The 14,014-nt window shown below is 38.9% G+C and overlaps 1 protein-coding gene across 1 annotated transcript in view; it reads right to left on the bottom strand.

The window, feature by feature from the left end:
• Positions 1-14,014, bottom strand: part of CHM (CHM Rab escort protein) — a 56,025-nt gene that overhangs the window by 17,266 nt on the left and 24,745 nt on the right. The window contains exons 8-9 of the mRNA XM_082289224.1: positions 12,278-12,503; positions 900-977 (exon numbers count right to left, since the gene is read on the bottom strand). Coding sequence (XP_082145350.1) covers positions 900-977; positions 12,278-12,503 — 304 coding nt within the window. The remainder of the gene's footprint in view (positions 1-899; positions 978-12,277; positions 12,504-14,014) is intronic.

Here is a 14,014-nt window from a genome sequence, read left to right as displayed (position 1 = left end):
ATAAAATCTGGAGTTTATACAATTTCAGGCAAAACAGCTACTACTTGACCATGTCATCACAAATGCAGCTACAAGGACTGTGCTCAAGGAATTGCAGAGCAACTGGGAAGTAAACACACCACCACCATTATTTAACTACTCATTCTCCTAATAAATTGGTACTACATAATTTCTCAATTAATTTTCTAAATTTTCTACAAAACATCCTGAACTTTTCAATTATAGAAACTAAGCTGCAAACAGAGAGCCAAAGTCTGCAGCTAGACTAATACCTGATAAAATGTGTATCATAGAAATATGGCCATTTACAGAGGTGTGAAAAATGCCACTATGGAAAAAACTCTGGGTTGATTTTTCTTAGCTCAACTTTAAACCTGCCTACAGGCCTGATATTTTTGTAAAAGAATTTATTCTGGAGTAAGAGGGCAGCATAGTTTATGACAACAATCTACCTAAAAACTCATTAAAGTCTTTTCTCTTGGAGTGACATGCATTATCAGCAAAGATTAATCTGATGAGTCTTTAGGTGAGCTCCATTTTTAAAAATGCAATAACAGAGGGCTTTGTTGTCATCTGATGAAAATCAATTAGAGTAGGTAAGGCCACAAGGAAAACTAACATCACTCATCACCAGCCCCCCGGCAGCTGAAATGATTTGTCTTCCAAGCTTGGGTGATCAGGAGCTGTAGTAATATCACAGGGAAATTAATTTAGTTTCTATATTCTAGAGCCACTTTCCTTGTTCTGGAGGACCTATACACAAATTACTTTTAATCAAGGTTGATATGTTATTAATATCAAGGAGGATCTCTGAAGAATCTTTTTTTTTTTAAATTGACTTAAGACATTTTTCACCTGTGTTTTGTGTATAAACAGAAGGTTCCTGATGTCACCCTTACCGTCCCGAGGCTCTGTCCAGCACCAGGCAGCACACGGCGTGACGGAGGCAGTAGATCCCCCCAAACACAGCACACAGCCTGCAAACACAGGGAGCACAAAGGTTACTCCAGCACAACTAACTGCAGTCAGTGTGGGTGGTCAGCAAGGCAAAGTACTGAGCATGTTGGTAACACTGACTGACTGACAGGATGGGCCCCCCAAAAGAAGCACGATGTGGAGCTGTTGGGAGTCTGGAGGAGGCCACTGAGTTATCACAGGGCTGGAGCCAGGCTGGGAGAGCTGGGGGTGTTCACCTGGAGAAGAAAAGGCTCCAGGCAAAGCTTAGAGCCCCTTCCAGAGCCTAAAGGGGCTCCAAGAGAGCTGGAGACGGGCTTTGGACAAGGGATGGAGGGACAGGACAAGGGGAACAGCATTAAACTGAAGGAGGGTAGGTTTAGATTACATATATGGAAGATATCCCTGTGAGGGTGGGGAGGCCTTGGCACAGGGTGCCCAGAGAAGCTGTGGCTGCCCCATCCCTGGTAGTGTCCAAGGCCAGGTTGAACGGGGCTTGGAGCAGCCTGGGATAGCAGAAGGTGTCCCTGCCCATGGCAGGGGGTTGGAACTGAATGAGCTTTAAGGTGTCTTCCAACCCAAACCATCCTGGGATTCTGTGATTTTGAAGTGAAAGCATTTTGTTATCTCCACAAATTATGAACTTGAAAACTTTCACTTCGCAAACCTAACTTCCAGAAATGGCAGTAATTTTGTCATTCTAATGTCAGATGAGCCATTGCAGAGACAGTCCCACGATCCCTTCTGAACTGCAGGACTGGTGCAGCCCCGCCAAGGCCTGCAGTGTCACCAAGCCCATCTCTGCACTCGAGGGCAGCAGCCCAAGCAGCTGTCAGCACCACCACGTACCACGGGACACGCTGGAATATCCAGCTCCCTAAAAACACTCCTGCTACTCATGGAAAACCAGAGATCCATCCTATGAATCCCAGCCTTGGCTGTTTGGAGATTGTTGAAGATGACACAAAGGTTAAACATCCACTGAAGAATTATGAGAGACCCTAGAGCTAGGGGTTTATTATCTCTAATGCTGCAATCCATGGCTTCCTGCCTGACACAGCACACATCAGGATCTTTCAAACCAACTCAGAGGAGTTTATTTCATATCTTGCATGTAAAAATAGTGCTATTAACTTAACTAGAACTGGGATTCCTTAGTTAAAAACATTAATTACAGTTTTCCTTTGACTTCAACCACAGCCAGGGGGTTTTGATACATGCACTTTATTTTTCTAGCATGCTTTGAAAGAACTTTGCTGCTTGGCTGCACAAAAATGTGAATTACTTCTTTCCAAGAGTAACCTGCTATCCAGGGGAGGAGGGCACAACCTGCTTTCATAGGCCAGCAGAAAACTTCTCTTTTTAAATGGAAATAGAAAGGAATTTTGATTGTGTTGCTAAACAATCACAAACAGCCAAAACACCTATTAAAACAGCCTAGCATGAAAAATGACACAATTAGGAAGAACTTGCCAAAATTATTTAAATAGAGAAACTGAAATATTAAACTAAATGGCACCCCAACAATTTATGACAAAGTAAAATCATTGTGCTGGCATTACTTTCATACAATGGACTATTCAAGATGATTTGACTGCACTTGAAGTACAAGGCAACTCTTTGATACCATTAACCCTAAATGACAGACATTTAAACTGATATTACTCTAATTAACTGGCGACTGCCTCCACCAATAATTCAAGTTTTGCTGAAAGATAGCAACAACACTGTACTCAGCTTCAACTTTGCCCTGGTGACATCAAATCATATTACAGCTAAATTAACAGTTGTGGAAATTTTTGGCCTGGTAGCCCTCCATCATATACAGCCTTTAAATGCCATTTCAGTCCCCATCGAGGCAGAAATCAGCAGTTGCAATTTTTAATACAGCTGTGAAACAACAGGACATATTAAAAGCTGCGGTTTTGACAGTACATTCCCAGTGATTTATGAGTTTGTATATAATTTGATTATTCTATTAATTTTACTGATTACTGATTCAGCTAGTACAGTGAAGGTCACTTACAAAATAAATCTTCATTACATTTCACAGAAAGTAACTGCCTCCAACTAGTTGTTTTCTTTAATTAAACACTAATGTAACAAGAGAGAAAATAGGCTTCAGGGTTGCTGCATCTGTTGATACAAGAGGAGTTTACTGCTTTGATGTAATGCGCTGTGATATTAATTGAACAAAAATAGAATGTCTCTCCATTTGACATCTCGATTCCCAACACAGAGATACCACAAACACACTCAAATTACAGACTTAGCCTTAGTTCACTCTGAAAGAATTTTAAAACTGTATCACATAATTTTACACCAAAACCTAATTCTTATTTCTAGAATGTAATTTGTCTTCTACTTTCTAAAACGCATGTCGTGATTAATTTAAATTCTGACTATTTTTTAACTGTATATTTTTCTACAGTAAACACTACTTGCTTCTCTCCTTAAAGCTGAATACTCCATGTATAGCCCTGCAAGCTTTGGAGAAAGATCAAAGAAAAACACAGCAAGTGCTGAAATAATGAATTGTCCTCTTTCAATTTATTTTTACACACAGAACAAGCTGTGACCTGGTTCTTATGTTATATTCTGTGTTTCCTGAAAGGCCCCTGGAACATCAGCCTTTCCTCCAATATTGTTGTGTTCTAAAAACTTTAACAAGTAGAGTCCAGACAAATCAAATAAATAAAATGGCTACAGCTACAAAAATTGATGGTTAATCTTCCCAACACAGAGTTCCCATACCAAAGTCAAAACTCAGTGTGTGCATCCACCTGGGTAACACCAAAAATTCCCCCCAAAAAACAGCATCAAAAAAACTAATCAAGAAAATAATCGACGTCATCCTGAACTGTCCTGGCATTTGGAGAGCTATGGAAAGGAAAATATGTGACATAAATGCTTAAGGAAGCAGATGAAGAGTCAAATATTTTGACTTTTTCCTGCAGGCTGTATTCATTATTCCGGTGAAATTTAAAAAGGTCCTGTAAGATTAAAGAATCAGCCTATGTTCTAAATTCAATTAGCAACATGACAATTCTAAACCAGTCCCAAAGTTCCAGCACAGTTACCCACCAGCACTCAGTTAACTCACAAGTGGTACTTTGAACCTCTTTGACTCCCATAGTAAGATGATTTCTTTCCCCAGATCTCCCCTCCTGACTTAGTGTGGAAAACCAGACTGTGACTGGGAAATGCTGCAGGAAGAAGAGCTGGAATGGCAGAGCTGCCTATCAACGCCCTGGGGTGGCAGGGGGGAGAACGAAGACTTGGGCTCATTTCAGCTCCAGGAAACTCTTCTCATGGGGAGAAACCCAGCAGGCAGGAATGGTGGCTGCTCCAGGAAAAAATGCCAGGGATGAGAGAGGGGTTAGGAAAAAGAAAGTAGCCCAGTCATAGGTCATGTTTTAGGACATTTCGTATTTCACAGCTTTTCTAGGGATTTAAGAACCAAATTTAACATTTAAGAAATTGCTCCTTTTTATTGCATGGAATTTAGACTGGATATATAGAAATACACATTCACATCCTCTGAAAAATTCTAGTAGTGAATACAGTATCTGCCAGTAAAAGTGACTAGATAAAACTGTTGTGCTTGATTTTGTTCAGAGCACAAAGCTGTACCTACTTATCACTGACCCTAAATAGACCCTCTGTACACTTTTCCCCATAATTACAAAATAGGGGTAATTAAGTCTATTTCATCAGAGTCTGCCAAGGATTGGTATTTATTGTTCATGGATTCTGAACAGACACACTGCACTGAAGTGCAACTATCTCAGGAGTTTTAACATTTGAGTTCCTATTATGTGATGTGCAAGTTTCAGGGTTTGGCAAGTCACTGCTGCCTTTCATAGGCCCAAGATTCCAATTCTGTTTTCCCAAATTCAAATGTTAGAAGATGACGCAATGAAAGTCTTAATTCATTGTACATTTCTATGCTCCTACATGTCAGCCTTGCTTTGTGCCAGTGTAGATTTCTTAGGCTGTTTCTAAACCTGACGAAATTGTTGAAAAAATAAGACCATGTTTAATCTCTCTTTTCATTTCAACTGTTTGTAATTTAAACAACTGCAGTATTAGCAGCTAATTGCTGATTAAAGTGCCATGTTACTGATGACTCTTGTACAGCTGTTCAGAGAGTCCAAGAGTGGTACAGAAGTAGCTTACTTGTATCCATTAACAAATGCGTAAAAGAGAGACCAATTTTTCTAAAAATGCAGTTGAAAGTCATTAATACCACTGAGATTTCTGTAGTTATGCCCATTTTTAGCTATCCTTTTCTACAGGTATTCATCTATGAAACTAAACTCCCATCCTCCACATTTAAAATAACCACAGAACAACAATCCTTGTTTCAGAAGCACTGGAGTTACAGCACTGTGAAGCTGCAGAAGGAAATGCTAACACATATAGGGATGAATCCTACAAAAACCTGCCTTGGAAGAGAAGCTGCTCAGCTTTAAAAGCATTCCTGAAGCCCAAGTCTCCTTCTGGTGTAGCACTGACTATCAAGGGAAGAGCCTCCTGTGGAAGGATCCAATTTTGTGGTTTATGAGAAAACAAATTAAATGTGACTACAACATGGAACGCGTAGAGAGGGAAAACAGATCTGTGCAAGAAGTGCATCTTCCAAAGCTTCTGAAAGCAGAAAACGCCAAGTTTCACCATCAACTAACTCTTCATTACTGGATTACTCCATGGTAACAGGTCTCTGGATCAAATAAATTCTAGCAGTAATCAAATTTCTGTCCAGTTTTAGATTTGCTTTCTCAAACACAACTGCTTTTTCCAGCAGAAGTGATGTTTCATTTGGTTTGTTGTTTGTTTTCTTTTAAACAAACAGTCTGGGATTTAGCCTTCATAAATAAAGTATTTAGAAAGAATAATAAATCAACCTAGCAAGTTATTTACAAGAAAATCCTGGAAGTAAAAATTATTATGCTTTTAGGAAACAGTTATAAGTCCCGAAGAATTAGGTAAATTTATCTGGGTAAGAGTACAGTCTGAAAAAAAATCTCATAAAACTATTAAGAGAAGCATTGTCACTTGTTGAAGCAAAAAAGAGCATGAATGAGCTCTCTTTGAGAACGAATTAATTTTATTTCCAGAAACTGCAAAGTAAGTCCACATACTGTTCAAAGGTAATGACTGACATGATAAAATATGAGGCTAATGCCAACAAAAACTCAAAATTTGAGGTGAAGAATTTGAGACTACATCTAAAATAAGTTGCTCCAGAGCCATGAACTTTGTAAAGACTGTGAATGCCCACAATCAGAGTATAAAGGTGCTGTTTCTTAAAATTAACCACATTATCAACCTAATTTTGTCGAGGATATTGCAATTAACACTACTTCTTTGTGAATCAAGGTAAGGAATCATTCTCTGGAATTCTAGACTTAAGAAACAGATGATTTATATGAAAGTTAGGTGAGAATCCATCAGGCAAGACATTGAAGTGGCCTAGAAATTATGGTTAAAGCAGTGTGGCAATTGTAAGAAATTGCCACAGAGCTGGATAGGGAAAAAGGAAAAGGGAAATAAAAGAGTCCAGTTGTGCCTGTGCTGCTGTGAGGGCAGGGAAGTGCAGAGGCACTCCCAAGGCTCCTCTCTGGGGGAGGTGGAAGGATGGGGCCTGCCTGGCTCTAAACCCCATCGACCTTGTTGGAGAAGCAGCTGCTCCTCATCCAAGGTCATTCAGCTCCAATTACACAACAGCTCTGCCCTCCCAGAGAGGCTGGAGACATCAGGACTGCAGGGCAAGGCACGAAAACCAAGCACTAGGAACCAGTCACTAAGCATTAGCTCATCTATAAAACCCATTTATGTGTTCTCTGCCTCCAGAAAAGACACAAAACTTGCAGTTCTCTTAACCCTCAATGAAATTCAAGGGCTATTTTACTAATTCTGTCATGGTTTGGAAGCTACCTTTACCTTTCCGTGTTTTCTGTGTTTTAATGGAAAAGGACTCTGCTAAATGCAATTTGCCTCCTCGTCTCAGATTTGCTCCAATAATAAACAATCCTGTCATTTGCCCAGGTCACCTGATAATGCTGCAACACATTCATATGCCTGAGTCAGAATTCTCAGGAAGACCTTGTGAGGCACAATCTGCACATCCCCACACAACCATGGAGGAATTTACTTGCTAAGGGACAGTTAAGAGGCAATGCCAAATGAGAGATTAAGATACATTTCCCTCCTATTATCACCATTATCCTAATTATTAAACTCTGAAAAACCACAATACCACTTGTATTTTGTGCTTTTAGGTTCCAAATATGCTTTTAAAATGAATCAAGATGATCGAGAATGAAGAGTAGGACAATTTAAGTCTGACCCCTCAATACAGTTTCTTGACTGAAAACTTTTCCATGCCTAGTTAGAGATGTGAAATCAATACACTTTGACAACATCCACATGATTCAGAGCATCCCATGTGATATATTCTAATGGCTGAAGGCCTTCACAAGGAATAAACTCCTGCAGAACACAATTTCTAGTCAGAAATAACAAGGAGCAGAAAAGCTCTCATATTTGTAAGTAATTTTTTAAACAAAGAATTGACAATCACTCACTGAGAAGATAAAATCTAAAATGGGAAGGTATTTTCCAAGTTTCATGCACTTAATGCATTTCACAACAAAGGTTATTTCCAAATTAAAAGTCTTTTCCTGTCAAATTCTGAGAAATAATGTGGGCAAGGACACAAAAGCATTCCATAGCTGTATTAACGACAAGGCTCACTGATCTGTGAATAACCTGAAAAAAATGAAGATTATTGAGTTACTTTACCAATCTATCCATCCATCACTAGTGAACAGGTCTCAGAATGATGGATTATCTCACTTCCCTCATGTTTATCCCAAGAAAGAGTTTCTCCTTAGAGGGAGAAACAAACAACTGATCCTACAAACAATCCTGCTAACTCTGCTCGCCCATTTTGCATTCATCTGCCAACAAAGTGAGGAGAAATATATCAAGTTTGTCTTTAAAGGCCAAACTACATTTGAAGTTTTATTATTTCCCTGAAATGCAAGTGAAAACAATTAAGCACTGCAGCTACTTGTACTATTCAGTATTTTAGCACAACCCAAGGAATAGTGACAAATTGTCAGTAATTTCAATTTCATTTTCTGGTCCAAAGAAATGGAATAATTATAAGTGGTAAGAGATAGATAAATATGAAAATCAGGTATTTTGAAATGGAGGACTGAACTCATATCTCACTATGTTTTTAAAATCAATCCTGTGATTGTTTCACACTTGCATGGAATTGCACACATGCAAAGACTCAGATCTGTCACATCTGATTGTCACCAGGAATTAACATTGTTTGAATTTCTCATTAATATGCTAAATCATACAATTCACATAGAGGGAAGTTCTGCCTCTTGCTAATATGTAGAGACATGATACTCATGTAGAGATTTAACTGAAAAAGATGGTGCACCCAATTTTTAATAAATTATTGCAGTTAGGTTTCCTGAAGTCCTGTCTTGATTTCAGACCACTAAAACCTTCCTAGATCGTAACAGGGACATAATTGGGTATTTTAAAGAACTTGAGACTACCCCAGAAACTCTGACATCTGTAGCAGATAACAGAGCACATGTAAGGGTAAAACTTATTATTCATTTTTAAATATATACAGGAACCCTCGGAATCAATCACACTATCCATCTTATCTCAGCCTGGACTCTTAATCTTCCTGTAAATACGGGGACTGAAAGAGATGGAACTGTCTTAATCGGATCTTTCCTCCATCACAGAATTACTGCTGTCACTGTCATGGAGACAAAAATTACAATTTCAGCCAGAATCTGTAGGAACTACTACAAAGGGTGACACTGCCCACCAAATACACAATGGAAAAGTTCAAAATCTGTTTATAAGAAATGCACATCATTAACCAACTACCCATAAAAGTCAGGGAATCACCAAGTCCTCTGGCAAAGCAGCTGAGGACATTCCAGCACCTACTGCCACCCCCACATCCGTCAGTTTTTGGGTAACTCTTAACAAAGAGACAAGAGACACAACATGTCACTCACAGAACCTTTGTGAGACAACACAGTGGACAGTCACCAATTCCCTCTAAAACTTCACATGGGAAAAAACTGCTGCTTCTCAAAAAGTCAATTCCATTTGCATGTTCATATTTGCAAGAGTCCAAGAATCGGAAACCAAACTGAAGAGAAACTTTGCCCGGTCTGCCCCAAATTCAGTGTGTTTACAAAGCAAACGCAGTATCCGATGTAAAGGCTTGTTTGGGTTTTGCTCAAGAATGAGATATTACATATTCCTTTTTACTAAATATCAGACTATTGCTACATCATTAGAAAGAAGAGCCATTACAGTTTTGTACCAAGAAGGAAGCAAAGAAAGCTGTTAAGGGTCAGTAAAGTTTTGCTGCTTGTCAGCTCAGGAGAGCAGGAGGCTTCCAATGACCTTCCTTGTTCCACGACTCCAATTTATGGAGAAAGAAATCTCACATCTGTACCTCACCATATTGGGATGTACATTACAGTGATATAAAAGTTTAATTTTCTCTACTAAACCATCCCTGCTTAAACCAATAAAGAGCAAAGAGCACTTCTGCTCACTCGAGTGTCGTCAGCAGTTATAAAAGGTTGTAGTGTTTATGCAGGATTCATTTGGGATGCAAGGATGTGACTTACAAATGTCTTTGACTCATTCCCATCAATATGCATGTGTGCCATTTATAACAGTAGCCTTGATGAGAACACACAGTGTAACTGGCTGCAAGAAACGCTTAAGAGGTTTACATTAAAACAGAATATAGAACAGTGGTTAGAAATCACAGGCCAGGTGACACCTTCCTCTGATAAGCTGGTGATAAAAGCTGCAGGCTGTGATCTATAGGCTCTGGCGTTGCCTCTTTACTCCACAGCCCCAGAGGGATTCTTCAGATATGGCTCACTTTGAGCAAGACACAATCCTGAGGGCAGAACACCTTTAAAAATTGTGGTTAATCTCAAAAAATATTGTGATTGCCTCCTAAATTGTTCACTTAAAAAAAAAAGACAATTAAAAAATTAGTTTTGTATTAGAATATTTGTAATACAAACCTTTTAAAAGTATAACTACTTCTTGTTTTGACAGATTAATTTGCTTCAACTATTAAAATACCCTCTTTGTTGTAGAACTTACATATTTTAGCAAAAAAAACCCCTAAAATGCAGCAACCAATGATCTTAAATAGAAAGTTCAGGCCATCTGAAGAACTCCTGTCATCATGGAATGATTTTCTGGTAAGAATATTTATAATACTTCTAGACACCTCTACTGCTAACTCTTGAAATATATTGCTGGTAAAGATCAGAAAACTGCATGTGCTGGCCATTAAATAAAAAATAAAGCCAAAGGGATTTAAAGAATGTAAAAAGAATTAGATGGAGAAGAATCTACAGGAGAAAAAAGCAAGCAAAGTCTAATTTTAATTATTGAATTTACTTTTCCCCTAGGTATTTGAAGCCAAGGAAAGTCGAACTGCTGAACTTGTACCACTACAGTGGCTCTGAAAATATTCTGATTCATTAATCTGCTGGTCACATACAGATACCTCATATGAAGCCCTATAAAGACACAAAGACATCATAAAATCTACAAACACAAGTTCTGTTGCACGACTGTATCCAGAGTAGTTACCTGCACCCAATTCTTGTTCACAAATTGTCTGTCCAATCACCTAATTATGTAGGTCTGCACTTTCTAAAATCATCGTTATACACACCGCTTAAAGAACAGATGAAAGGCTATTGATGAAAGATGGTAGCAAGTTACATTGCTATTGAATGGAGCACAATTATTCCAGAATGTTTCTATCAACATATGACTGCAACCATCCTATAAACAGCCAAGTAGGCTCAAGCTGCTAAGGCCATTCTTCTGGCAGTAATTTAAGTACTGTTCTGGAGAAGAGAAACAGAATCTATCACAGAGACAAACAGGAAGATAATACCCAACAATGTGCTGTAAACCACAATTTCATAGTAGCACACATGTAAAATGCAGAACTTGTCCAGCACCAAACAAAGCAGGTAAGACCCCGCACTGCTATTTAAAGGACTGATGTACAAATATATCACTCAGACAAACTGGCCTCACCAGGCAAAGCTGCTTTTTTTAAACAGAGCTAATGTTTACTTCAGACCTACAGGTTACCACATTAAACCCACATTGAGCAGATGGAAAGGCTGCTTGCCAGCAAAAGCAAAGATGAAAAAAATCCCTCAGCCTTTTAAAAGGCAGTTGAACTGTTGGAAACAACTGAAATTAAAACCGCCCACCCTCTGCACACGGATCCTTGATGGTCCCCAAAAGCACCGAGCACCAGCTCCTGTGCCAGAACCACGGGCCCAGGGACACCTCAGGAGCCAGGGTAAGGACTACGCTGTCACTGCCCACAGTTCAAGGAAAGGAGCTGAAGTGGATCTTGTTTTATCCTGGAATCAACTGGGCTTTTTTGTTTTAATTGCTTTCTAAGGCTCAAGGAGTGGAGAACATATGGCTGCTGTTTGAGATGTCAGAATGTAGAAGCGGCTCAGTGAAATGGGGCTGCACGGGATCTTCTCTGCTGTTCAATTCATAGGAGTTGGAACCTTGTGTTCTAGAGAGAGCTACAAAATGATGTCAAGAGCATAATACATCATTTTACATCAATTGCCCTGTTTGTGTAAATCTGTGATGTAGAAAGGTGAAAGAATTAGGTTTTGTTTTAAATCTAATTGTAAACTGGACACATGGCACCATTCTCCTCTTTCATAATAACCTAGTTCTTTATTACATATCTACCTGTGAATGGCAGATGCATTCTCAGCATTAATTAGTAACACAAACTGACAACATGAATGTTCCTTCAGCTTCAGAAAGACACAAATACAAATGTTTTCAACCACATGCAGTGTCACCGTTTTGGACAGATACCACTCTAAGTCTCCTCTGTCAGATTTAGAAAGGGGCAGCTACATATGGGTTAAATTATGGCTTTCTCATTTCCTAGCACTTATTAACTTACTATCACAGGCAGCCACCACAGCCACCAGCTACAAAGCTGAATTTGTAATACAATGAAAATTGTTGCAAAGTATTACAGGAGTGTGACGTCCAAATTCTTTTTTTGTTTGTTTTGGTTTTTTTTGAGTGGGGGAATTTTCATAGCCAATGGAAATGTAAAGTGAATAAAACCAACATGAAATTGTTAACAGGATTATTCCTATCGAATGACATCTCTTACACTGTGAAGGGTTTCCTTTAGGGAAGGTATGTCTGGAAAAGTGGGGCTTACCTGCAGAAGCACTGTGGGATCTCTCCTTGCCCATACAGAGGGAACAAAAACGGGGTGTTGCCATAGCGGCCAAGGCACTGCAGGAATTTTTTTGTTGCCTGAAGACCATCCAGAGTGCTGCTCTCAGTCTCTGAAACCATTGCAATGGAGTGAAGGATGAAGTGCTGCAAGCTGGGGGTCAATTTCCGCGTCTGTAGGAATTGAGCAAATGTCCTGTTCTCGTAGTCTGAGGGAAAAGCACATGAGGCACTGAGCACATTGTAACACCTGCATCATCTCCTGTGCTTTTGGATTTCAGTAAACAAAGCAAGTGACTTTTTCAATTAACACCTTACTATAAATGGACCATCCCAGTCAATGAAAGTTAGAAAAATTACTCCCAGAAAGTGAGTTTTCTCAGAAGACAGAAATACCACTCCATTAAAGTATTTCAGAATATCACAAACCCACTCTATGGGTCTCCAATGGCACCACCTATTAATTCTGTTAGATTTGATCTACCTCCATTTCCCAGTCCTGAGAGAAAAGTGAGCAACTGCGGATAAAAAAACCACTGAAGTGCCTTGGGATGCCGTTTCCTGTAAATTACCCAAAATATGACCCCTGAATGACACCCATGCCAGAACAGGACTGCTGGGTCCACACTGCCAGTGCTACAGTGGATATTTATGCACAGAGAAGCCACTCCCACAGTGCCACAATCCAAAGATGAGAAGGTGCAATATTTATCTCAATTTGATGACTTGCTGGCAACAAACGTGGATGAGACAGAGAGCAGACAGGGATGAAGGACTCCATCTTCCCCTTAAAATAATATTACTGCTGACATATTTTGAAATTCAAAGAAACACAAGTCTTCTAGGAGATGTTTAAAGCGTGTTGGCATTGATACATCTCTGAAAAACTTCAGTTATCTTCATAACTGAAACATTTCCTACAGCAAAAGACTGTATTTAAGCAATAGCATACTTCTATACAATTCAGAAATCTGCTGTTAAGCTTATTTCAGTCCTGGATAAATTCCTAACTAATTCATAAACACTTCCATCAGTGCAGAGACCAGCATGATCAAGCTATATATTCTGGTCAAGATTCAACCACTGCTTTATTACAAATGTATCTTACTGCTCTTTGTACAGCCATGCAGAAAGTCCTAAAATGACAAAGATTTTTTTTTTTTGTTTTATCATTCTAAAAAAAATTCTCAAGTTTTCCTCACTTCAAACTTCTTATATAATTCCATATTTTACAGAAAAAAGCTTTAAAAAAATTCATCACTCTCATGAACTCTCCCTATTAAAAGTCTGCCTTCCCACGAATGCAATGATCTCATCGAGAGCAATTTTAAATTTCTGAAGTTTTTACATTAGCCTAATCTGACTCAAAATATTCTCAATTACTTCTCAGGCTATTTTAAAATGTAGGAACAAAATCTGTTTAACTGTCTCTGGAAGTAAAATAAATCTAATGTTATTTAGGTACATGAATCAATGGATTCATTTAAAATTGATGTGGCATCTCCTTTTTTTCTTAATAAATTTTCTAAATACCATCTATACCCTCACTCTGAGCACCTCCCTTTCTTCCAGCAACAGCAAACTGAGATCACCAGCAATCAATAAACCACTGCAGCCTAATGAGTTTTTCCCCCTTCAGGATTTTCTGGAGTTCATTACAGACTCTTTGTTTCTTAATCTTACCAGATCTTGATACTGACTATTTTTCTCTTGCTAATGT

Source organism: Coloeus monedula, assembly GCF_965178545.1.
Source record: "Coloeus monedula genome assembly, chromosome: 12".
Classification (NCBI taxonomy): domain Eukaryota; kingdom Metazoa; phylum Chordata; class Aves; order Passeriformes; family Corvidae; genus Coloeus; species Coloeus monedula.
Note: the sequence above shows the minus strand (reverse complement) of the source record. Positions and strands in the feature narration are given on the sequence as shown.